This window comes from Peromyscus maniculatus, chromosome 6 (genome assembly GCF_049852395.1).
Source record: "Peromyscus maniculatus bairdii isolate BWxNUB_F1_BW_parent chromosome 6, HU_Pman_BW_mat_3.1, whole genome shotgun sequence".
Classification (NCBI taxonomy): domain Eukaryota; kingdom Metazoa; phylum Chordata; class Mammalia; order Rodentia; family Cricetidae; genus Peromyscus; species Peromyscus maniculatus.
Window position 1 is genome coordinate 117337622 of NC_134857.1, and position 27242 is coordinate 117364863.

The window sequence follows — 27242 nt, forward strand, 5'->3', positions numbered from 1 at the left end:
TGGTCTTAGGTTATATTATGAAAGCTGGCTGATGATGAGTGAGCCAGGGTGAGTGAGCTCGTAAGCAATGTTCCTGTGTGCTCTCTGCTTCAGTTCCTGCTCGAGTGCAGGGTTTCCCTCCGTAACAGACTTACCTGGAAGTGTAAGGCAAGATGAACCCTTTCCTCCTCAGGTTCCCTTTGGTCCCGCAGCAGAAAGCAAACTGGAGTGACAGTGTGCAGCCAATCCTTATCTTCACCTGTAGTCGTCATGGACTGCGCCTGGTACACAGTGGATGCTCTGCAGTGCCGCCTTCCGCCACCACACCTTCCCTGACACATAGTTCTAAACATGTCTAGGGGAAAGAATCTCCAAAGGACTTCATTTAGACTGTTTGTTGTTTTAAAAATGATGAGCGGCACTGGTTACCATGCAGTAAGATCATGAGGCACGAGCCACGACAAAACCCAGTATCAGAGCTTTATTGGGGTTGGGGGAAGCTTGTGCAGAGAGCAGAGAGAGAGATAGTGGGGGAGGAGAGAACAGAGAGGAGAGAGGAGGTCTGTGTTTGGCTTTTTAAGGATCCCCATGCACATGTGCAGGTAGGCTTACAGAGTTATGCCACACATGCAATGATTGTGTGACTGCCTTGCGCACAATGGGCAATCACAAAGCATGTGGATGACGTAAGATGCAAGACCTCTTGCTTAGCTCCTGAACTGCGCATATGCGGTCATACAGCTGGAGTGGCGGCAGAATCCTAACACTGTGACCTTAGTTAGGGCTTCTGTTGCTATGATAAAGACCACGACAAAAAGCAACCTGTATAGGAGAGGTTTTATTTTACCTTAGAGCTTTTAATCCATTGTCCAGGGACCTTAGGATAGGAACTTGGAGACAGGAACTTGATGCAGAGGCCTGGAGGAATGCTTCTTACTGGCTTGCTCCTCATGGCTTGCTCAGCTTGCTTTCTTATAGAACCCAGGACCACCAGCTCAGGGGATGGCACCGCCCATAGTGAGCTGAGTCCTCCCCACCAGTCATCAATCAAGAAAATGTACCACAGGCTTGCCCACAGGCCAATCTGATGGGGACATTGTCTTGGTTGAGGTTCCCTCTTCTGAAATGACTGTAGCTTGTGTCAAGTTGATATAAAACTATCCAGCACAATTGACCCTTTGTCAACCTAATGCACAAACACATCACTGTGAAGCCATAACTTTTCCTATTGTCCCCAAGATATCATTAATATCAATATCACAACATAAAACACAGTCCAAGCTTTAAGTGTCTCAAAATCTTTAAAAATTCAAGCCTTTTCAGTCTCTTTAAAATGTCCAAAATCAGCCAGGCATAGTGCTGAATGCCTTTAATCTTAGCACTCTGGAAACAGGGGCAGGCAGATCTCTGTAAGTTTGAGGCTAGCCTGGTCTACATAGAGAGTTCCAGGACACCAGGCCTACATAGAGAGACCCTATCTCAAAAAATAAAATATCCAAAGTGTCCATAAAAGTTCAAATTCTGTCAGCCGTGGGTTCCTGTAAAATAGAGAAGTAAGTTCATTGCTTTCCTTATTCCAAGAGGAAAGAATCGAGGCACAGTCAAAACCAGATCAAAGCAAAACCGAAGTCCCTCCCACACTGTAAAATTCAGAGTCAGGCTTCTGGGACTTACAATCTTGCTGGCTCCAGTGAGCTTGCCACGGCACATGTAGGGTGTCTCCTAGACTGAGGCCAGCTCCATGCCACAGCTGCTGCTGTCCTTGGTGTTCATCTCCAAGGAAACCAATTTCTGTAACTGTACCCTTCTCCTGTTTCCTCTCATGTACGCACTGCATCATGGGTACTTTCATTAGAAAGGGAGAGACAAGGTGCCTGTTGAGTACCAAGCACTGTGAGGGTAAAACCTGGCTCAGTTCCTTTTGAATTGGTCTGTGAGGTTTTTTCCTCTTGGGCTCCCCCCCTCCCTGCCCTTTCCCTTTTCTCCCCCATCTCTTCCCAGTTTTGCCCCTAGTGACCAGCTCTCCCAGTTAGCTTATCTGTGGTCATGCTCTCAAGACACAGAATATGGAACACAACTAAGGTTATAAAATATTGTACAAAGAAATGCACGTTTCCTAAAAAAAACGAGCCCAGAGCCTCACCCATGCATGCTGTGTGCTCTCTGCCACTGAGCTCTGCTCCCAGCCCTTACATCTGCCTTGGCTTTGGGGATGTCAGGTAATTTGGTTATTGGATGTTGTCATCCTAGAGTTTTCAGTGTTCTCCATTCCCTTCAGTATTTCTCCGCTTTCCTGATGGTTTTCAACACTCCAGACTTCAGTGTATAAACCTTTGTAAAGACCAAGTACATTAAGTAATCTCTAGGAATAGACTGATGAAAATTGGATGTAGCATGTCTTCTTTAATCCCCGTTATTAATTTTGAATGATTTATTAACACAGGACCCTGGGTCTGTTTTAGAGTAACTCATGTAAAATCTCAGTAGCCATGGTGTGGAGTTAGCTTGGCTTGGCTTCGGATGGGAGACCGCGTAGCTTTGCTCCTGTGCTTGGCTAGATCTGCACTGTGCACTAAGACTTCTCACCGGGTTTACTCCTTAGCTGTGACGTGCTGTCGAGAGTCTCTTCCACTCTAGTTACAGTGAGTGCACTGCCCTTCACCTGCACTCACCATGGGCTATACTTCTGGAGCTTCGATAAACTATGATGTGGACATTCTCATGGCTGGAGGAATTGTCTGTTTACCAAAGAGAATGGCACAAACAGCCTAGATAGGTCATCACACCAACAGATATTCCTTGTACCATTCTAATAGAGAGTGACCTCATGCTCTTGCTTGAAATTTATATCATACCCTTTCTTGTCCACAGCATAAACAAGTGTAAAAATTACTATGAAGTTCTTGGAGTTACAAAAGATGCTGGTGATGAAGATTTGAAAAAAGCTTATAGGAAGCTTGCTTTGAAGTTTCATCCAGACAAAAATCACGCCCCTGGAGCCACGGATGCTTTCAAAAGTAAAGTAACTTGTAAAGCTTCACTAAGGTCTTTTCTAGACTGCACTTACAGTGTTTCAGAATGTGGGATTCTTTTCTTCTGGTGCATTTAGAAACCAACTTAAGAATGTCTACAATCCTTTGGAACTTTAGTACTAGCTTCCACTCCCAGCCAAGTCAATGCAGAATGGCTGGTATTGGCAATGCTAAGTAACTTTTCTCCGTAGCATGCGTGCCTTGTAGTTTAGTTTGAGGAGGTAGATTGATGGTGTGCATTCACTTCCAGTGCTGACATCTGGCTCCAAGTCAACTGGAAGTGACAGTTTTAATGAGTTTTTCCTGGACACGGTCTAGAACCAGGATTTCCTAGACAGTCTGTTCTAGGGATGTTGGTATATCTAGGGATGTTTTTATATTTCTATGACACCTGGTCAGGTTTTATGATGCTAGAGTTTAAACTCAGGGCCATGTACATATTAGACAAGCATTCAGCTGCTGAGATGCATCTCCAGCCCTGGGGTTTATGAGCTTGGATCTTGCTGTGCAACTCAGGTTGGCCTTGAACTTAACAGTCTTCCTGCTTTGCCTCTGAGTGCTGAGGTCACAGGCATGCACAGCCAGGCACAGCACAATTCTCCATTCTTTGTGTGCATTTCTAGTAATATGATTCCTTTTGTTTCTTCAAAATTGATTTCTTATCTCTAAGTTTTGGTGAGTTTAGTAAGTGTTATATAAAATGTCAATAAATATTAAGTAACTGATTTTGCAATTTTCTACTTTGCATGTTGTAATGAAAGAGACATGACTATCTCTTCTCTCCATTACCCTTCCCTCCTCCTGTTTGCAATCCTTCCTTTAACTTTACCTTTCCAGGGAAGCGCTCTGTGGCTTCTCGTTGGCAGATAGAGTTGCTGGCAGTAGGACTCCTGTGCCTTGGCCTTATTATTAAATAAATGAACAATAGCAATAACTTCATGGTTTGTTATGGTTTCATTGTAGCCGTTAATGTGTTATCCATAGTGAAACATGTAACTTGGTGATTGTTGAGTCTTGTGAACTTGATATTCATAGAGCCAGTGTTTTGGTGGTTTCAGTAACATGCTGGGGTCTTAGAATGGAACAAAGGGAGTACTTGTGTTTTAAATGTTCCAAAAAAGAAGAGTTGATTGGTCCTTCATAAAAAAAAAATACCATTGCTGGGCAGTGGTGGCGCACGCCTTTAATCCCAGCACTCGGGAGGCAGAGGCAGGCAGATCTCTATGAGTTCAAGGCCAACCTCATCTACAGAGTGAGATCCAGGACAGGCAACAAAACTACACAGAGAAACCCTGTCTTGAAAAAGAAAGCAAAACAAACAAACAAACAAACAAACAAACAAACAAAAAACCCAACTGTTCTTGGGGATTTAGCTCAGTGGTAGAGCACTTGCCTAGCAAGCGCAAGGCCCTGGGTTCGGTCCTCAGCTCTGGGGGAAAAAAAAAACCTTAAAATTGTTTACAATCCAGGCATTGTAGAGCATGCTTATAAACTCCAGCTTTCAGGAGGATCACAAGTTTGAGGCCAACCTGTTCTATGTAGCAATTTCCAGGTCAGCAGAGCTATGTACTATAAAATTGTCTTTCTTTTCCCATCATAGCTGGAGAGAGAGGTGGGGAGGGGAGGGAGGGTATTTGTTTACAGAACAGTTTTATTTGTTGAAGGAAGTTGCCAAGGACATGCATTTGGGAATTGGTAATGTACTCCAAGGAAAGCATTGCCAAAGCTGTGCTTGTGGAAAAGCACAGCGGAGTTTCCTTAACAGTGGCGTGTTGAAAGTGTGGTGAACTGGGCGAGCCAGAGCACCCAGCAGGTAAAGGCACTGCCACCAAGCCTGGCAGCCTGTGTGTGAGTCCGGGACTCGTGTGGTGGAAGGAGAGAACTGATTTCCCACAGGCCGTCCTATGAGCTGCACACACACAGAAATAAATGAAATAAAAAGTTAAAAAAAAAGAAGTGATAGGAAACTGTATTTTAACAGTTCAACATTATAAGTTAAAATGGTTTAATTTAAACATTTTCTTGTGGTCTCATGAGCTCACCAGACTCTGGTGGTTAGTTCCAACCCCATGACCACACAGGTGGACCTCCTTAAACTCAGTGCTTCACACACAAGAGAGATACAGTGTAGACTTTCCAGAGGAGGAGCATCCAGAGGCCGGGGAGTGTCAGCACTCAGCACGCATTCTACAGGTGTATAAAAGTGTCAGGACCAATTTAATACAATTACAACAGACTGTCTGTTTCAAAAGAGTTAGAGATATTTGTGTGATCCAAATGTTTGGGGTCGCCTGGTGTTGTCAATAATCCTTCCTGAACTGGAGAGATGGCGCTGTGGTTCAAGAATGTTGTTCTTCCAGAGGACCTAGGTGGAATTACACCTGTAACTCCAGTTCTAGAGGATCTGACACCCTCTTATGGTCCTCACAGGCACTGCACCCGTGCGGTACCAGCACCCAGGCAAAATACTCACACACAGGAAAGTAAGCAGTAGTGATTCTTCCTGATGCTAAGAATGTTAGGCTTGGCACCAGGAGTGGTAGTGCACACCTAGAATCCCAGCGCTCGGGAGGTAGAAACAGGTGAAACAGGAACAGGAATTCAGGGTCTCCTTGGTTACATAGTGAGTTCAAGGTCAGTCAGAGCTACATGAGAAACTATGTCAAAAATAAATAAGCCAAGTGGTGGTGGCACATGCCTTTAATCTCAGCACTCAGCAGGCAGTGGCAGGTAGATTTCTGTGAGTTCGAGGCCACCCTGGTCTACAGAGCAAGATCCAAGACAGGCAGGACTCCACAGAGAAACCTGTCTCAAAAAAAAAAAAAAAAAAAATATATATATATATATATATATATATATATATATATATGTATGTATATATATACAAAAATTAAAAAAGAAAGAAAGAATAATAAACAAACATGGAGAAATGGCTTAGTGGTTAAGAGCACTGGCTACTCTTCCAAAAGACCCAGGTTCGAGTCCTAGATCCCGTATGATGGTTCATAACCCATAGGCTGTCTATAACTTCAGTCTTATGGTACCTGTTGCCCTCTTCTGGCTCCTGTGAGCACCAGTCATGCACAAGGTGCGCAGATACATGCAGGCAAGACACTTAGACACGTAAAATAAAAGTAACTTTAAAACAAACAAAAAAGAGCATTAGGTTGTCTGTCGCTGTGGTGCTGTAGCAGGGTGGTAGAATGTTTGCCTCGTGTGCACAAGGTCTTGTATTTGGTCTCTAGTCACACACACACACACACACACACACACACACACACACACACACGCACGAACGCACGCGCACACACACGCACACACCCTCAAAACCCTGAAGGATGTTAAACTGGTTTCTCCCACTGGTTTCTCCCACTTGTGCGTCAAGGTCATGTGAGCATTATTGGTCTTATAAAAACACTAAGAGTATAGGTGCTTGTATTGCAGTAGTTGCCGTGGCCCTTTTGAAGCAGCCCACAGCACCGATGTCCCAGCCAAAGCCAGCCATGCACTCAGTGGGGTCTCAACGATGGTTTTAAAGGTTGAATGTTATATATTCATGGGTTAATGCCCTGCTTTGTAAAGGAGAAATGATACTGACTGATCAGCATGCTGGGAGATGATGCTCTCCAGGGAGAGGCTCACTTAGCCAGTATATGGGGTTATCTATACATCAGGACGCCAACTCACTAGCTCAGGCAAGATCAGGATTGGGAGTGACAGAAATCCCAAACTGTCACCCACAGATTTTCAGTGAGCAAATGGAGTTAGCTGGCTTGCAGCCACGGCAGGCTTAATTCCTGTGCACTTCCTGAATATCTGATTGTATTCTTCACCAGTCTCCCGTTTGGAGATATCACGCTGTTTCTCCTAAGCAGAGGCAATGTTTTATTGTTTTCTTCTTTGTAAAAAAATCTCCATTTATTTACTTGTGTGTGTGTGTGTGTGTGTGTTTGCACCCACATGCCTGCACATGTGTTCAAGTGTGCTCACATTAGTATGTGGATATCAGAGGACGGTTTTCAGCAGTGGATTCCCTCCTTCCACCATGTGAGTCCTGGGATTGTGGCAGGTGCCTTTACGTGCTGAGCCGTCTCACTGGCCTCCACCTCGGTCTTCTAAATGAAAACTAAAGTAGAGTTTGGTCACATTGAGACTTTTTTTTTAGAAAGTGGAAATCATTTGCATTTGATTTTCCTCATGAATAGAAAAATAAATATGAGCCGGGCGGTGGTGGCGCACGCCTTTAATCCCAGCACTCGGGAGGCAGAGCCAGGCGGATCGCTGTGAGTTCGAGGCCAGCCTAGGCTACCAAGTGAGCTCCAGGAAAGGCGCAAAGCTACACAGAGAAACCCTGTCTCGAAAAACCAAAAAAAAAAAAAAAAAAAAAAAAAAAAAGAAAAATAAATATGATTAGATTAGGGACTTAAGTTAAATGTTACATTTGTGTTTTTGTAAGGCAAACAAATGCTCCTAAGGACAGTAGATAAATGTGGCTCTTTTGTTTTTCCATGAAACTTGTTCAGTTTACCAAAGCAGAGAAATATTTACTGTGCAGAAGAGCTTCCACAACACACCTAAACATGTTTTTACAGACTGTTCTAGCGCCAGGGATTCCCTCTGTTCTCTCTGACATGAATACCACTAAAGCACAGCCGGACTTGAGTCGGGTGTAGCTCAGCGGTGCTTGTCTCTCATTCACAAAGCCTTTAGTTCATTATCCGCTGTCACCGACAAACAAGCAAAACACAACACTACCCAACCCCACCAACCGAGTGCAGATTACCTTCAAAGACAGAGGTATGTCAGAGATTATTTGAATGCACTGTTACATCGTCAGCATATACATGAGTGTCATAGCAGAGGGCATTAGCTGTGTGTTTCATAAATAATTATGATCATGTGCTCTGACTAGTGCTAGGTTTGGTAGTTTAATATTAACATTGTAGACTCAAGAGCAAGTCTTTCAGAACAAAGAAGTTAGTTCTACCTTTGGGACTTTTTCTTATCTTAAGTGAGGGATTTGAGGTCCCCTCATCCCCACAGAATTTGTAACTCATAAAAGGGAGATTTGCTTCACACAGAACATTCGCAGCGTAGTGAAGCCTAAGATCTGGCAAGCATTTTGTTGTTTTTCATTCCTGTTTTTTTTTTTCCTTTTTGTTTTCATTTAATGTTCATTAAAATTTTTGTGAGACCGTACTTCATGCCACATATCTATAATATCAGCACTTGGGTGATAGAGACAAGAGGGTCAGGAATTCAAGGTCACCCTCAGACACACACGGGCCGGCCTAGGTCACACGAGGCCTGTCTTAACCACGTCTTCTCCCACAAAGTGAAATAATCATGGGGCTAGCATCATCCTTGTTTCATAAATGAGAAAATGGAAACTTAGAGAGATTGACTTATTCCATTTCTCCCAGGAGACTGACAGTAATTAAATACCCAAACAGAAAAGGATGACTGAGGAAAAGTCAGAGAGACGAACAATGCTGGGCCTGTTGTGAAAACTGTGATCATAGGTCCTCGAGAGACTAAGGCAGCTTGAGTGACTTATTGAGAGCCCCCACACCCTTTATATTGTTAAAGAGCCGGGTATAGCTAATTGTTCAGTACCTAGCTAGCATTTATGAGTAATCTATCCCCAGTACCATAAAAGAGAAAAGAAGATGAAAAAGGAAGAAACGTTAGGATGAGAGTCATTGGAGAATCATTCATGTTGTAGGTGAGAACTGTTTGATTTTTATGGTTAGAGAAGAGAGGGAGGGTAAAGGCTTGGATGTGAGAATGAGGCAGAGTAGTTTAAACACCAGTGGCCTTTTGGATAGAGTAGATAGTTTTGTCTTTATTCCTCACATGAGGCAGGTGAAAAGCTTGAACATTATACAATGAACAGGTCAAGTGGACATAGGAAGACTGAAAAGACTGAGAAGATCTGGGAACACAGTACTCGGGACTTGGGAGCGGTGTGGGCGGGGACACCCGAGTGTCTGGTAGATCTGTCCTTACATAGTCCAGATTAGTGATGGGGGACTTAGCAACCCCCAAACACCGAGAAATACGGACGGAAAAAAAGTAATAACTGTTCCATAGTGTTCAAATACTACAGAAGAAACTGGCCGCACAGTGACCCATACTAGACCACCGCCCTTTCCATGAGGTAACAGATGTTCTAATCCTCTTAAGGGACAGTGACAGAGGAGGAGTTGAGGGCTTCACTTTCCTTCCTTCCTTCCTTCCTCCCTCCCTCCCTTCCTTCCTTTCTTTTTTTTTTTAACTATTTATTTATTACGTGTAAGTGTTTTGCCTTTGTGTATGTATGTGCACCACGTACGTGCCTGGTGTCCTCATCAGATCCCCTGGAACTGACTTAGAGAGGGTTGTGAGCCACCGTGTGGGTGCTGGGAACTGAACCCAGGTCCTCTGTAAGAACAGGTGCTCTTCACTGCTGCATCTTCTCTCCAGCCTCAGTTTCCATTCATGCTGCACAGTCTCTTTTACCTTTCCCACCCTTCCGCAGTGTCAGTGGGGTGATGTGGCGGCCGCACCCCTGCTTCTCTGGAGGTGAACAGTCGTCCTCCTTCCCACTGGAGTGGCGTATTAGTTACTTTCACACCAGCTTGACCAAATAACTTAAGGGGAGGCAAGATTTATTTGCGGATATGGCTTAAGAAGTGTGTAGAGTCTGTCGTGAAGGGAAAGTGCATGGCATGCCAAGGCTGCTCACATAACAGTAGCTAGGAAGCAAAGAAAAGAGGTACAGGAAGGAAGCCAGGATAAGATACAGCTCCAAGGCATGACTCACATGGGGCCCCACCTCCTACCTCAGCACCTACCAATAGTATCAACGCGTGACTCCGTCAGAGGCTAATCTATGCATTCAGTCAGAGCCTTCATGTAGTTGTGGAAGGTCAGCACAGACACTGGTGTGCTTTACCAGTCCCCTAGGCAATTTTCAGTCCAATCACGTTGGCAGTTTAGGTTCACCATCACAAGGGGAATTAGAGATGGCATGGTGACCACCATCCAGAAGGACCAAAGCTCATGGTGTCAGTAAAACCCCATGGAAAGCAGCCGTGAGGCACCCTTCTCTTTCTAGCCAGGAGATAACTGTAGTCCTAATATGAGTCTGGAGACCCCATGTCTTCCCAGTGTTAGTGAGGAGCTCCCCACACCCTCACCTGCTGCGGATGATTGATTAGTAAATAAAACACTGATTGGCCAGTAGCCAGGCAGGAAGTATAGGTGGGACAAAGAGGGAGGAGAATTCTGGGAAGTGGAAGGCTGAGGCAGAGAGACACTGCCAGCTGCTGTGATGAGAAACAAGATGTAAGATACCGGTAAACCACGAGCCATGTGGCAAGGTATAGATGAATAGAAATGGGTTAATTTAAGATAGAAGAACTAGATAGCAAGAAGCCCGTCATGGCCATACAGTTTATAAGTAATATAAGTGTCTGAATGATCATTTTATAAGTGGGCTGTGGGACTGTGGGGGCTTGGCCGGACCTGGAGAGAAACTCTCCAGCTGCACTCACCTCAAGTCCTCAGAGTCTGAGGCGGAAGGGACCTGGATGTTTTTCCTGCCTGAAAGCAGTGAGGTAGTGTCCCCTCACCACTGGAAGAAGTTAAAGTGTGATGTTCAAGACTCAGGGCCTCACAATAGACAAACAACAACAGTGCACTTGGAAATCTCTTGTTCCAAGAACCAGGACTCCCATGGAACTTTGAAACTCAGTCTGTTAGACACCCACATGGAGAGGACAGAAACGTCAGAGCTGCTTAGCTAAGATGTTACTGTAGCAATGATACAGATGTTCTGAAGAAGGATTGTAAGTGAGCTAAAAACAAACAAGATCAGGAAAGAAATACAGAATCCGAACAAAGTGGAAATTCATTATCAAAAGTAATGATCTGAAATGCCTACTAATGAATGAAGGAAAGAAAAGGCAGAATGGGTAAGGAATGGACGAACTGTAAAACAGAATGTGATGGAGAATGTGATGGAGAGCTGAAGAAGAGGCCTCAAAGAACATGAAGCTGTAACAGAAGATCTAATACTCAAGTCAGCGGGGCTCTGAGAATGGGGGAGACAGGGCTGAAAGTGCTAACAATCAAAGTTTGGAGACTTCTCAAACTTGACCAAAAAATGCAAGGTTTTATACATGAGAAACTGAATGATCCCTAAGCAGTTAAACCAAAAGAAATGTACATCAGAGACATCACAGTTAACCTACTGGAGATTGAGATACAGAGTTGTTTTCTGACTTCCATGTGTGCACATCACACACACACACACACACACACACACACGCACACACATGCACACGCACACGCACATGCACATGCACACGCACAAAATAAGTTTAAAAAATTTAAGACATAAAAGTAGAAGTGGGACCAGTTGGGAAGAAAAAAGGATTAGTGGGAGTGGGTGGGGAGAAGAGGGAGTGGGTGGGGACAAGAGGGGGTGGGTGGGGACAAGAGGGGGAGGGTGGGGACAAGAGGGGGTGGTGGGGACAAGAGGGGGAGGGTGGGGACAAGAGGGGGTGGTGGGGACGAGAGAGAGTGGGTGGGGACAAGAGAGAGTGGGTGGGGACAAGAGGGAGTGGGTGGGGACAAGAGGGGGAGGGTGGGGACAAGAGGGGGTGGGTGGGGACGAGAGGGGGTGGTGGGGACAAGAGGGAGTGGTGGGGACAGGAGGGGGTGGGTGGGGACGAGAGGAAGTGGGTGGGGACAAGAGAGAGTGGGTGGGGACAAGAGAGAGTGGGTGGGGACGAGAGGGGGTGGTGGGGACAAGAGGGGGTGGTGGGGACAGGAGGGGGTGGGTGGGGACAAGAGGGGGTGGTGGGGACAAGAGGGAGTGGGTGGGGACAAGAGAGAGTGGGTGGCTAATGGGGATGGATGTGATCAAAATACATTATGTTTACACATATGGAAATGTCACAGTGAAGCCCATTACTATGTATAGTTAATGGATGCTAATAAAAGCTTTTAAAATTATTTAAAAAGTTGTGAAGGGGCTGGGGAGGGGATTCAGTAAGTGCCCTGAGTTAGATCCCTGGAGCCCATGTTAAGAAAAGCATGGATGGCAGCACACTCTCAGAATCCCTGCTGGGTCCCTGTGCCTGCTGGTGTTGAGTCCAGCTTACATGGGAGCTCAGGTCAGGGAGACTATCTCAGAATCTAAGATGGACTGTAGCTGAGAAACAACACCCAAAGGTTATCGTCTGGCCTTACACAGATGCTTGCACATGCACAGATCCATCCATCCATGTGCCACACAACACACGCACGTGCGGAGTGACATGTTGCTGAAGATGACTTGCACATGGCAAAGGCCCATGAAAAGATTTCAGCATCATTAGCCACTAGAGAAATGCAGAGTGAAGCCAATATCCAGTAGTGCTGTGCACCTATCATAATGGCTCGCACAGAAAAGTGCACTGGCTCCCTTTAAAGGCTCTGGGTACAGAGAATGGATTATTCATGCATTGCTGAGGAGAAGTAAAATGAGAATCATTTTGCTGAACAGCTTTGGAAGTTGATCAAAAAACTAATTCTAAGCTATCATACAATTGAGCAATGCACTCCTGGCGTTTATCCCAGAGCATTGAACATTTACATCTATCCATAAGCCTGTAGTAAAGGCATATAGGAGCTTTAGTGTAATAGCCCAAACTAGAAAGAGCCCAGCTGTCATTGAGGGGACGGGGAGTTGAGCCAACAGTGCTATAGCTGTACCATGGAGTACTATGTAGTACTAAAAATGAACACACTTCTGACATGCAACTAGCTGGATCTGTCTGGATACTGTGCTCATTGGAAGGAGCCAGTGCCAAAGAGTTTCACTTATATGAAGAAGTCTTATTTTTATATTGTGTTATTTATACAACATATATAGATATAGATATATTTGTGTGACAGTCCTTACATATAACCCAGGCTGGCTTTGAACTCATGGTCCCACTGTCTCAGTTTCTCACATGCTGACATTTATAGGCATGCATCCCCAATTGGGCCTTCAACATCCTCCAAATGATAAAATTAGAGAAATGGCCAATGTTCAGTAGTTATCAGGGATTGAAGAGAGGCAGGATGAGCAGGAATTGGATGTGGCTATAAAGAGGCCCCCTTAGTGCCAGTGAGATGGTTCAGCTAGTATGAAGGTGCTTGCCATGCAAACCCAGTAACCCAAGTTCCATTCCCAGAACCCACAGAAAGGAGCTCAGAAAGATTCGACTTGATCAGGTTGTAGCCATGGCCTACGTGTCCACAGCACACACCATGCACACACACAAAGTAAAGAATTAGAGTACTTGAAAGATGTCTATAGAATGTTCTATGTCTATTGACTTAATGTCAGTACTCCATTTAGGATATTTTGCTATAATTGATAAGATATTATAACTAGGAGAAATTAGGAAAAAGGTGTAGAGGATCTCTACTTCATATTTTAAAACTGTGTGTGAATCTATAATTACCACAAAGTAAAAATTAATTGAAAGGTCTTTTTATGTGCAAAAAATGACAGTGAGGTAGAAATGACCTTTATAAAGTTTTGAACACCAAAATAAAATTTGTATTTAATTCTCTAAATAACAAGATGCTGCAAGCATTCCTGATTTTTGCACATGTACTAACTAAATGAGTGAATAGTTAAAGGCTAGCCTGGGCTATATTGTGAGACCCAGCTACAAAACCAAACACAACAGCAACAGCACGTAAGACTGTGCTGGACCCTTGAGCACTGCAACAGAGGCACAGACAGTCCTTCCTCTCACATGGGCTTCCTATATAAGGAAAATAAGTTGATCAGAAATAAAATGGGTGGCAGTGTGCAAAACGAAGACGGAGATTTCCATCGGAGATGGCTTGGAGTAGTAGATACGCATATTATGCTCAGTGTTTGACCTCAAACAATTTACTTAGCAAGTGAGCCTTGGAAGGTGGAAATACTAACCCGCAAAGTGCAGAAATAGTAGGTTCTCAATACATGATGGATACCACTGCCATTGTTTTGAATGGTCTTGTTTGTAAGGGTGGCCTTGGAATTTTAATCCTCCTGCCTTAGCTTCCCAAGTGCTGGGATTAAAATTATGTGCCCTCCATCCGTGATGTGTGGGTTGAACAACCTTGAATGGCTCAGCTTGAGAACTCAAATTGGGGATGGGGCTTTAGAGGCCATGGTGCAATGGTGCGGGGAGATAAATGGGAATTCCTTTGTTTCCAAGGCAGTGGGAAGATTTGGCTAGCACTCAAAGCTTTATTGAGAGATAACATGATGTTGCAAAATATACATATAACACTGAAAAATAGTTACCGTTTTGTGATTTTTCTCAGTTGGTTTCAACTTATATTTGAGTTGATGGTGCTGAATGTGGGAGAATTTTCTACCGACTAAAGACATTGATTGCTTTCCAATGCTACTACTTGCTTTTTTAGAGATTGGAAATGCTTATGCAGTTTTAAGCAATCCAGAGAAACGAAAACAGTATGACCTCACAGGCAATGAAGAGCAAGCTTGTAATCACCAGAACAATGGCAGGTTCAACTTCCACCGAGGCTGTGAAGCTGACATAACACCAGAGGACCTGTTCAACATCTTCTTCGGTGGTGGATTCCCTTCAGGTATTCCGAGTTCATTCTTTTCCTCAGCTAGACTTCCTAAAGATCTCCAGCGTTCTCATCTGGGCTTTGTTCTGTTTTAAGACAGAGTTTCAGTCTAGTCTGGAACTCACTGTGAAACCTGGGCTAATCTCTAATTTACAGCAACCCTCCTGCGTCTCTTTCCCAAGTGTTGGGGTTACAGGGTTGAGCATGAGGACCTCCCCTGTTTTTTTCTACAGTGTTGGCTTCCTATCAAAGCAGGGATAACATTAAGGGTTGCCATTGTTACTAAGTCCGTCTTTTTCCTAAAGAATAGTTATAAGAGTTGAAGAGTGCAGATGACTTGTCTTATGAAACACTGATGAAAAGGAGTCTAGGGGGAGAGCCGGAGGCAGTGTTGTGATAGTTACCATTGGGGGAAGCATCTGGTACCCGGGCTGAGTGATTGACATATGTGCCCTAGACTGTTAATGCCAATGTGTGTAAAAGTCTTCATCTGCATTTTCACTCAAGTAGTAGACAGTCTGATTAATACATAAACTTTTTTTTTTTTTTTTTTTTTTTTTTTTGGTTTTTCGAGACAGGGTTTCTCTGTGTAGCTTTGCGCCTTTCCTGGAACTCACTTGGTAGCCCAGGCTGGCCTCGAACTCACAGAGATCCGCCTGGCTCTGCCTCCCAAGTGCTGGGATTAAAGGCATGCACCACCACCGCCCGGCTAATACATAAACTTTTTAGGTGCCTTTTTATTATGTTACAGTAGGAGCAACCACTTAAGGCTGACAGGAAATGTAGTTTTCCACTAAATGAGTAGATCTTGCAGTGCTGGCATAAGTAGTATAAACTCATGTTTTCACTCCCTGCGAGTTGTTTGTGTGGAGATACATTTAAGAGTAGTTTCTTTAAGCTCTAGGCTTGTTTTTTTTTTTTTTAAAGATTTATTTATTTATTATGTATACAGCATATATGACTGCAGGCCAGAAGTGGGCACCAGGTCTCGTTACAGATGGTTGTGAGCCACCATGTGGTTGCTGGGAATTGAACTCAGGACCTCTGGAAGAGCAGTCAGTGCTCTTAACCTCTGAGCCATCTCTCCAGCCCCTCTAGGCTTGTTTATGGCATTGATTTAAGGTACTGAGTAAAATGTCCCATTCAAAATGAGAATTTGACCCCAGAGCATCTCTTAGTATCATAGAGAAAGACAATTATCATTGAAGGACATTTTTGCAGAGCATCCCTGAGTTGTAAAAATACAAGTGAATGATCAAAACTTTAACCTGTGTTTGACAAAATAGAATATATTACCTCTGAGAAAAGTTACTAAAACTAAGAATTTTGACTGGAAATATGTTGGGAACAGTCAGAAATCTTTGAAGCGATAATTTTCTTCTTAATAGTTAATTTGCAGTTTTCTGTTAGTTAAAACATGGTTTATTTTGTCAACAACAGCTGTTTCTGCTTCTTCACCCCACTTGAAAACAAATTGAATGTCCATCTGTGATCGCTTATACTTTAATATGTTAGCATTTAAAAACATTCATTGTTAAGCTCTTTGGATTTCCAGATGTGTTTGATTTTTTTAAGTGCAGCAATCAGAATTTTCAGAATAAAGACCTAAGGTTTGTAGGAACAATCACCAACAATGATGGCCCTTCATGTATGTAGCATTGTTAAGGAACTCTTATCCACATCTTCACAAAGAAATTTAGAAAGTTGGGTATGGTAGCTCATATCTGATTTGGAAGGTGGAGGCAAAATCAGGCAGTAATCATTCATTTCTCAAAACAAACAGCCATTAATTTTGTTACTTTTTAAAAAAAAAACTTGTTAATTTAACCGTGTTTTGAATTTTCTAGGTAGTGTACACTCGTTTTCAAATGGCCGGGCTGCTTACAGCCATCAACATCAGCACCGACACAGTGGACACGAAAGAGAAGAAGAAAGAGCAGATGTATGTTTACAATGTGATTGTAAATCTCAAAATGACAAATTCTAGTTCAGGAAAGCAATTAGAATCGACTAAAAATAGGGCAAGTTGTTTTAAGAAATAATGAGTTTTCTCTTAGCAAGTGTTCAAAAGAGACTCAGAAGTCCTGGGAGAATAATGTAGGTGCAGGAGTAGAGGTCAGGGTCAGGGTGGTGGCAGTGTGGGCCTTCTGATATTGCAGAATTCTGACAAAGGTGTATCTCTATTTTGCATGTTCTGAAGGTGGTTTCTTTTTATCAGTCCTGAAAGATTTAGAAATGATGCTGCAAAATCTTAGTTAGAAGTACCTTTGCCTTTGCTTGGCTCTAATGCAGGCATGCCTGATGGCCTGCACTAATGAAGCTCTTTGTGTGGAAAGCTGAATGGAAAGGACACTAAACTAGACAGGAAGAGGCCTGAGCCCAGCTCCGGCATGTATGGACTCCCCTGCTAAACCCAGGTGTCTCGGTGTGTGTGACAGGAGGGCCTTCCTTATCTCTAAAACGAGGTCAGAGGAGTTGTACTGCCCTGGGGAGTTTGGATTTTAGAGATTATAACAGGAAGTTGAGTTTATTCAGCAGGTTTGAAGGGACTGCCCTAGATGGCCACAGACGTCCTTTGTACCTGTAAGAATGTATGGCAACCACTGGATTCTGACAGTCATGCGACACTGTTGTTCTCTCATCTCTTTATAGGGAGGGTTTTCTGTGTTTATCCAGCTGATGCCCATTATTGTATTGATCCTCGTGTCCTTGATAAGCCAGTTGATGGTCTCGAACCCTCCTTACTCTTTATATCCCAGATCGTAAGTAGCTAAGTGAAATTTTACAAAATTTAGTTGTTGCTGTTTCTTTTCTTCCCTTGAAGGGTCCTTTGATGCTTTTAAGTGCCAACTCTTTTACAAGAAAATCTCTAATTTTAAAAATAGTTAACGTAAGTAGTCCACTGTGAGTAAGGACAAAAGTGCTGTGTTTGAATTTGAATTTAATGTAGTTAATACATTGATATGAAAGACAAAAAGGGAAGGGGGAAATAATTGGTCTTAGGCTCCTGTCAAAAGGTGGGGATGACTTAATTAAGTGATGGGAAGATGAAGGAAGCTTCACCAAAAACAGTGTATTCTGTGAAAAGTGCTTTGAAGCAGTTTTCACGAATGTAACTAATGCTGATGTTAACTTTAAATTACTTTTATTTTTGCTTCTTGATTTGCATATTAGGATGTAGCCTTAATTAAAAGAATGATTATGTATCTCTTTTGCAGTGGATCAGGACAAACTATTAAAATGCAGACAGAAAACTTGGGCGTTGTTTATTACGTCAGTAAGGACTTTAAAAGCGAATATAAAGGAACACTATTACAGAAGGTAGAAAAGAGTGTGGAAGAGGATTATGTGACTAATATTCGAAATAACTGTTGGAAAGAAAGACAGCAAAGTAAGTCTATCAAATATTTTTAACAGTTTAGAAAATGTTTTAGAGTCTTTGGAATTATTGTTGTAGATTTTGCTACTTAAGAAGGGAAATCCCCTGGTTTATAATTGGAATCCAGTGCATGACTGAGCAGTCAGCCCTCTACGTTTGAAGCTTCCCTCACCCATGGATTCAGTCAGTTGTCAATCAAAACTGTGCAGAAAAAGAGCAGCTGCATCTGTCCTGGACGTGGGCCAGTGTTTCTTGTCATTGTTCTCGAAGCCATCCACTGTAACAACTGTTTGCATGACATCTCCACCGAATTAGGCAACCTTCGTAAAATGGAGGCAACAGACACAGGAGCATATGTGTAGGGTATGCAAACACAGATGTTTTGTGTAAGAGACTTAAACATCCTTGTATCTTAGCATCTGGAGACCCTGGCATCAATCTAACATGTCTATTGGGGGTTGATTGTAATGATTTTTTATACATGTAGCAAAACATAAAAATTGGCACAGTGTAAGAACTTACTAAATGGTTCTTGTCTTACTGTGTTTTTTTTTTGTTGATGTTGAGTAGATAGCCTTACACAATGCTTCTTCCAATCACACATTATCCAGAGGACCAAGTTACTTGCTAAACTAGTTGCCTTGTCATCATAACATATTATTCAGTAAGCATTTAACATAGTGACTTGTACCAGTCAGTGTTAAGTCTTATTTAGTATTTAGTTATGGTTTATTTTTGTTAGCATATGTCTTAGTTAGGGTTTCTATTGCTGTTAAGAGACATCATGACCATAGCAACTCTTATAAAGAAAACATTTAATTGGGGCTGGCAACAGGTTCAGAGGTTTAGTGCATTATCACCTTGGCAGGAAGCACGGTGGCATGCAGGCAGACATGGTGCTGGAGAGGTAGCTGAGAGTTCTGCATCCAAATTGGCAGGCAGTAGGAAGAGAGATTAACACTGGGCCTGGCTTGAACACTTGGAACCTCAAAGGCCACCTCCAGTGACACACTTCCCCAACAAGGCCTCACCTCCACCAGCAAGGCCACACCTCCTAATTGTGCCACTCCCTGTGAGCCTTTGGGGGCCATTTTCATTCAAACCACCACAGCATATATTAATTATGCATAATACTGGGTCTCATTGTGACATTTAATGCATGTATATAAAGTATTTTGATCATATTCACCTCCCATTACCAACCTTGTTCTCCTCACACTCCTGCTGATCCCTCCCTCTTCTTCCCAGTTAATCCTCCTGTGTTCCTTTCTCTCTCTCTCTCTCTCTCTCTCTCTCTCTCTCTCTCTCTCTCTCTCTCTCTCTCTCTCGTATGTGTGTGTGTGTGTGCGCGCATTGCTTTCGGAACATGGGTATTTACAGGAACTTGGGCATCTTAGCAGTGGTTCTGTAACACCACTGAAGAAAATCTCATTCTCCCTCAGCAACCATTAACTGCAAATAGCCCCTCCTGGAGGGGTAGGGCCTGATGATGCTCTCCCCCTACCAGCTGTTAACTGGGTATAGCTCCTCAGAGAGGGGTGGGGCCTCCCTCTCCCTCCATGCAAAAACACCGATGGACCCAATGTTGTGCAGATCGGAGACAACAGCTACTGTGAGTTCATGAGAGCATCAGTGATATCATGTCTGGTGACATCGTTCCACAGCCCTCCAGCCTTTCCAGCTCTTCATTCCTTCCATTCTCCCTGAGCTTCAGAGAGGATGATAGAAATGCCCCGTGGTGGGCTAAGTCTTCAGCAGTCACTTAGGCTCACTATTTTGATCATTTATGAGTCCATAGTAACCACCACCCATTGCAAGTAGGAGCTTTCTTTTCAAAGTTGATGGCATGTTAGTCACTGGGTGTAAACAAGTGTTTAAAGACAAGTGTGTTGTATCCATTTAGCAAAACAACAGCATAGCTTCTCCAATTGGGCCTATGATCTCGCAGCCACAGGTTTTTTTTTTTTTTTTAACCAGGTTTACATTCCAGATGTAAATTCTTTACTGTGGAGTAGACCTCAACTCCAATCAGAAAGGGGTTAGTTACCCCCGTAACAACTATGGCACTATTGTATGATGAGCACAAACTGCCTAGTGGATTAGCGGAGCAGTACCCAGCATCTACAGCTGAATAAGACTGTTCCTAATAATTCTCCATCAGCTTGTATAGCTCCTTTTGTCATTATGAAAGTTATCTGGGAAGGAGGAGGCTTCCAGCTCAATTATAGTTTGATTCACCTATGACCAAACCATGTAATATGTTCAGCTGTAGGGTCTTATCATCTAGCAGAATTATGGTTATTTTTTCAGGTTGTGTGGAGGCAGTATTTGCATATATGTGGAGAAATGTTGTATGTTCCAGTATTTCCCCATGTGTGAAAGCACACACAATGCTGGCACTTAGGGTGCTGATGCAGAAGAACCACAAGTTTGAGGCCAGCTGGGGCTATGTAATGAAACCCATTCTCATGAAGAAAAAGAAAGTGGCGGCGGCGGAAGAGGGGGAGGAGGAGTTTGCTTTAATTGTGTTCTTTTGGGGGGAGGTGAGACACGGTTTTTCTGTGTAGCCCTGGCTGCTCTTGGTCTATGGACCAAGATGGCCTCAAACTCAGAGGTCTATCTGCCTCTGCCTCCTGAGTGCTAGGATTAAAGGCATGTTCCACCACCACCCGGCTTAAGTTGTACTTTCAACTGTTGGAATTATCACAAACCACAACCAACAGAGCCTGGTGCAATCCTGGCTTTCAGGAGATGTTTTAGAAAAGGCTGAGGGGTTATTCCAGGGCAGTGCCTTAGCCACTGGCTCAGGGGTGAGGGGGAAGGGCTCTGGGAGGAGATGGCAGGGCTCCAACCTTATTTCTTGTTGATGCTGGTTCTGTGAGCTAAGCTCAAAGTGAAGTTATATAAAGAAAAAGCCTGATGGGTGTGGTGGCGCACACCTTTAATCATAGCACTCAGAGGCAAAGGCAGGAGGATCTCTGAGTTCAAGGCCTGCTTGGTCTACATAGTGAGCTGTAGGGCAGCCAGGTCTGTGTAGAGTCCCTGTCCAAAAAATTTTTAAAAGAAAAAGTCCAAGTGAAATGGTTTATAGGAATTATTCTTTCTTTCTTTCTTTCTTTCTTTCTTTCTTTCTTTCTTTCTTTCTTTCTTTCTTTCTTTCTTTCTTTCTTTCAAGTCAGTTCAGAAAAAATATTTATGTATATATATAAACTTCTCAAAAGTGGTTTTTAAATTCAAGCAGCTAAGGTGATGTCATTTGTTATTAACTAGCGAACCTTTTGTGTACAGAAACAGATATGCAGTATGCAGCAAAGGTGTACCGTGATGAACGGCTGAGGAGGAAGGCGGATGCTCTGAGTATGGACAACTGCAAAGAGCTTGAGCGACTGACCAGTCTCTACAAGGGGGGATGAGCTGGAAGTCCTGCTGCTCCTTTCCATGTACTCTGTCTTTTCTGTAAATTTCATTTCGCCATGAAGCCGAAGAAGATTTGATTAAAGACTAAGCTGAGTAGTTGATTTCTGAAATCTTGGACTGTTAATGATCTACTGGCTCATTTCAATAGTAAGAACTGAAAACTAAATATTTTAGTATGCTTCTGCAATTACTTTCACTTTAAAATCTTACATGATTCCTTATGATGTCTGGAGAGGATTGTCACACCTGTAGCAATTGCCAGTTTTAGTGATTCTCCATTATTCCTTTGCCATGTAAATATTTTTAGAATGATTTTGTGTATATAGGAGCGCTTGCCTTTTATTTAAATTATTTTAGTGTTTAGCTCCATGAGACACTTCGTTTAGGCTGATGGAATAAATGTCTATGACACAGCCACTTTTCCCATTAGGTGACTGGGTATGTGGAGTTGAAACAATGAATTTTTTTCAAAAAGGAAAAACAAAACTTTATGTAAAATCTGATATCAGTGTAGAAGGAATTGGCATTTTTAATATTGTTCTTGTATTCCAAAATCTGTAATGAGATAAATGATCTGGTGTATACTATCAGTATGCTCTTTAGTCTTATGAATTGCTAAGCCATACATAGGAAAAAATGCTATAAGATAGATTTTAAAGAAAATATGACGATAAATATTAAGCTAAATGAGTTTTCAATGGTAAGTTGCAGTTTTTCCATTTACAATTTCGGTAATTAAAAGTTAGCCCCAAATGTTCATTAATGTGTCTTTCAAGGCTACTGAAGTTTATGAAGCAAAAGATGAACTTTCTTCCCGTGGAAATTCAGTTTCATGGAGATGACTGAAGCAGGACCTCAAAGCAAATGAATTCTTCTACAAATAAGTAATAAGAACACAATGACCACTAATACCCAGCTTCGTGCCTTTACAAATGTGGCTGGCTTACTTGATGGAGCATTATCTGTTGGGCCACACACAGCCCTGAGCAGCAGCTAGAGCAGTGATTGACAAAGTCGTCATCGGCATTCTGAGCTAAGCTCCACTTACCACCAGGCAACTCATCAGCTCTTTAGAATAAACTCCTCCTAACAAAATCTGTGATATATGGCGGGAAAACAGAGCTGGGATTTGAAGTTTTGGTGCTTACTGAGTTTGAGTTGATCTCTGGTCTTGGGTGTTCAGTGGTAGTGATGGCTTACTTGGTTTTGCTACATACAGTTAAAGAATTACAAATTACATTTACATTCTCGGTAGTTCGTTGTCACCCCCCATCCCTTGCTCAAGAACGAGACTGTTAGGTAGAGTGGCTTTGTGCTTTTGCTTAAGGATTCTTTTCTAAATATTGCTCATTTATGCCCTCTGTTGAATTTTCTTTAAAATGGCCTCTTGTATTCTGTTGTCAGATTCTTCAGTAGAAATACCTGATTATAATAGTGGGTTAAATTACACACATTGTTTTAGGAGTCTGGACAACCCAACCATGTCTAGAAACACAACCTTTAAAAATAGGAGTGCTACAAAGAAAGGAAAGGTTCATTTTAAAGTTTTCACATAATACATTTAATGTGAAACTATTAACATGCTGCAGATCTAGTCATCTTCAGTAAAAACCCTTTCCTCGCCGTCTAAACATATTTCGTCACTCTCTAGAGAGAATCTTGACTTTCCTAGATTCTGAGGAGTAACTTCAAAGGACCACGCTCGGCGGTGGCTGCTTCTACCTCTTGTGTCTGTGTCGGTCAGTTTTAGTTGCCTCTTGCTTGGATTCTTCTGCATGCTCCCACGAAGGCTGAGGGCTTGGTATAGGAATCACTGCTCTTGACTTGGAACAAACCTGGGGCTGAGTTTCACACCAGTGTCACCCTCACAGTCCCAGGGCACTCTGGGCCTCGTTCCCACAGCCTTCCGAGTTCTGAGCTGCTTCCTTCAGCAACCTTCCTGTCTGACGGTTAGCCTGAATTAGTGCTGTTTCGTTCATGTGAATGCTTGTCTAAGGTTGCATGCCTCTACATAGCTGTTTGTATTTCTACTTCTCTCTCATTAGAATCTTCTCCAGCTGTCAGTTCAGTGTTCAGTTGCAGATTTCTGAATCGCATCCAACCATTATTATCCCTTTAACTTCTCTGCATTTCCGTCAACCGCGGACCTTGTTCTCTGGTACAAGATGATGAGTCTTAGAGTGTCCCTTCCCAGAGTCCTCTGGTCCTCAAGGAGGCTGCCATGCTGCTTTAGTGATGCTTTAGTGCTTGCTCATTGGGTCACTTTCTTTTTTTATTTTGAGTCTCACTGTGTAGCCCTGGCTGGCTGGAACTCACAGTATAGACCAGGCTGGCCTGGAACTCAGAGATTGGCCTGCACCGCCCTACCCATGCTGGGATTAATGGCATATGCTTGCACACCTGGTAATAAAGTGGGGTGGTTTTTTTTTTTTTTTTTTTTTTAGCGAGTTTCTCTGTGTTACCCTGCCTGCTCTGTAGACCAGGCTGGCCTCGAACTCACAGCGATCTGTCTGTCTCTGATTCCTGAGTGCTGGGATTAAAGGTGTGCATGTGCACCACCGCCCAGCTATAACGTGTATTTTCATTCAAAGGAAACATACTTTTTCATTTCCCATGAAGATCATGAATCTCCTGTTTAATTAAACATAGACATTGAAATATCCATTTCAAATCTCTAGTTTTTAAGCTGTGACAACTACATTTTTAAGTTTCTTGTTCATGTAAGTCCTCTGCTCTTCTAAGAGTGTTATAAATCCAATGCACTGTTTTAAGTCTTCTTTTTTCTGTATTTTATCTAAAGAATGACATGTTATCACACCATTTCAACTCAGTAACTTTCCTTAGCTGTTCCCTCTCATCTCCAGCCAGATTTGCACCGATCAGCCCATTCTGCTCAGCATTCCCCCTTGCCCTGTTAGCACGGCCTTTAGCTTAGAACAGTCAACTTCAGGCTCTGTAAGTGACTCAGCCTCTGGTCATTCCTGTGATTCTTGCAACTGTTTGAAATTGTTTTATTATAAATTTTATTTATTCTTATATTTATAGTGTGTGTGTGTGTGTGTGTGTGTGTGTGTGTGTGTGTGTGTGTGTACACGTGTGCCAAGGCGCACATGTAGAGGTTAGAGAACAACTTGTAGGAATTAGTTTTCCTTTTATACCTTGTTCAGTTCTGTGCATTGAACTGGAGTCTTCAGACTTGTGCGGGAAGTATTTTACTGCTGAGCCGTCTCGCCAGCCCTCACATTCTATTTTATATCTTCATTCCATAGGCAGTGTCTTCGGAGAGACTTCACCTCTTTGTTATATAGCTCTTTATCCCTGGTAACTATGCTTAATTTTTTTCATTTTCTCCCTTCCTTTTTCAAAAACTGTTTTATTAGCACATATTAATTACATATGACAATGGGTTTCATTGTGACATTTTCATACACACATGTATAATACAGTCCATCATCTTCACCTCCTATGACTCTCTCTTGTTCCCTCCTACTCCACTGATCCTCTTCCCTTCAGTCTTTTTGGTGGTGGTGATGATGATGATGATGATGATGATGATGATTACGACGACGACGACGACGACGACCCAAAAAGTTTTCCTTACGGTTGAATGTAGGGCATAGGTGAAGAGTTATTGACAGGAACACAGGCACATTACCAGACCTGCAACCCTGAAGAAAATGTCTCCCTCCCTCATCAACCACTAACTGCCTAGAGATGCTCACGGTGGGGTGCAGCCTCGTGAGCCCCCCCCCCCCAGCAGGATTTGGATGGGCCCAACCTTATAGAGACCATGTGCAGAATCACAGTGTGATTACTGTGTCATGGCCAGAAAGCAGTGTTCCACAACTTCACCACTTGCATTATTTCCACCCCTGGTCTGTACTGTTCTCTGTGCCTCAGAGTGAGTAATGTCGACGTCTCATTCAGCACTCAGTGGTCATGTCTTCCCATTACTGTGACCATTATGAGCTCCGAAGTTACTTCTGCCCATCACAAAAATAAGTTTCTCTGACAAAAGCCGGCTGTAGCACTCACCTACGGGCACAAAACATAACAACCAGTTTGTCATCTTTTTATTTGAACGGAAATCTGCAATTGCAAAGTTCTGTCTCCACTTTCGCGTGGTCTGTGATCCTCATGGTTTTACATTTGCTGGTCTTGATGTTCACTGGTCTTATTTCCCACTTTTTCTTCAGAATAGTTCACTGTGCCTATTTTTAGTTGCTAGTTGCCTCTCATTGGATTAAAAAATATAGAAACTTCATGAATTTTGTGTATCCTTGCACAGGGGCCATGTCAATCTCTGTATTGTTCCGCTGTTAGTACATTGCTGCAGAATGAGCATACATCATAGAATTTTAAGTTATTTTCTTGAGCCTGTATAATAAATCACTTAAAATCACTGTAGCATTCTAATTAACTTTGAAAGCTCATATATATCAAGAAATTTGTAGAAACTGGAATGAAAGTTTTTAAGCTATTTTTCCAGTTTTATTAGGAAATTTACATTAATATGATCGATATTTACATGAGCCAAACCTACGTAAATCCCACCGTTACAGGATGGAGAAGAGAGGTGAGGTTATCAGACTGAGAGAAACTAACACAGCATAGAGTTGCACATGGCTTTGGACAGTATTGTTTCAGGTTTGTTGCTGCATCCCATCACATTTATGACATTTATGGGTTAGATTAAACAAAACTTGGAAATAGCTCTGGGCATGGTTGGCTGAGTGCCAGGTATCTTAAGCTATGTATAAAGTATGTAAGTAAAGACTGAATTCTTCATGATGCCTGTATTGTGGAAAGAACTAGTTAGTGGCTTTGAATTTAATTTCATGTGTATTTGAATGACTTGAACTGAAAGATTTTTGTGTTTGCTACCTACTCTTATGATGCAAATCCCAGTATTTTCCCGTCTTATAGCTACATGAAGTTTCTTAATTTCATTTGATCACTTTCATCTTCACCCAGTAGCTCTTTACCTTTGCATACTAATTAGGTTTCTAAGTTTTTGGAAGTTTGGGAACAGTAGTTATATTTATTAGTAATTGACGTTTTATCCCTTTAGACACAGAGAAGCACACACACACACACACACACACACACACACACACACACACACACACACACTTTGGGAGGAAAGAAAACAGCACTTTTCCTCCTTTCGAGTCCCTTCTTCCTGAATACACTGACATTCCTGACATTCGTTATTTAGTCATCTTGAAATCTTAGGATATTTTTTTTAATCAAATAGGTTAATGGGACACAGAGAAATTTCAAGTTTTCCATCTAATAAGTGAAAACAACATTTTGAGACCTGATTGCATTTGAGTGCATAATCATTTCATAACCACTACATGCTTATTTATGATTTTCAAATAATCAGTAAGGAAAATCAAGGTCCTTACAGTATAAAGGGTGTGTGTGTGTGTGTGTGTGTGTGTGTGTGTGTGTGCGCACCAGTGTGTGTAAGTGCTCTGTTTTGTGTCAGCTCAGGTGTTTCCAAGAACAGGAATGTGGAGTGCTAGCCCTTAACTTCAAATGCACTTTTATGCTTAATTTTTCTTGCTGTTCAAACTTTTACACTGATATGTAAAATAAAATGAGTTTTTACTCTCCTGTCTTTATTAGTAATATTGGAAATGCAGCTATTTAGCACATGGTACAGTTGTTGCTGCGTTCTGAGATACTTAATTTTAAAAACTCCCACTTTTTAAAGCAGTAGTAAACTATTGATTGGTGGGCCAGAGGGCCACATGACCATCTTTTCAATCTGACAGGTGTTGTAACCAAGGACCAAATGGTTTAAAGAGGAA

General features: G+C 42.5%; 1 protein-coding gene and 1 pseudogene across 4 annotated transcripts in view; one reads left to right on the forward strand and one right to left on the reverse strand.

Annotated features, from left to right (window-relative positions):
- The window catches only part of Dnajb14 (DnaJ heat shock protein family (Hsp40) member B14), a 42953-nt gene extending 20287 nt beyond the window's left edge, over positions 1–22666 (forward strand). For all 4 annotated transcript variants that reach the window (XM_076575038.1, XM_076575041.1, XM_076575040.1 and 1 more), the window contains 6 exons: positions 2851–2996; positions 14457–14642; positions 16475–16569; positions 17280–17389; positions 17846–18018; positions 21295–22666. In XM_076575038.1, the coding sequence (XP_076431153.1) occupies positions 2851–2996; positions 14457–14642; positions 16475–16569; positions 17280–17389; positions 17846–18018; positions 21295–21419 (835 nt within the window). In that variant the 3' untranslated portion in view covers positions 21420–22666. The remainder of the gene's footprint in view (positions 1–2850; positions 2997–14456; positions 14643–16474; positions 16570–17279; positions 17390–17845; positions 18019–21294) is intronic.
- Positions 22667–25668: 3002 nt separating this feature from the next.
- Positions 25669–25767, reverse strand: LOC121830604 (U6 spliceosomal RNA; annotated as a pseudogene).
- Between the last annotated feature and the right edge of the window lie 1475 nt (positions 25768–27242).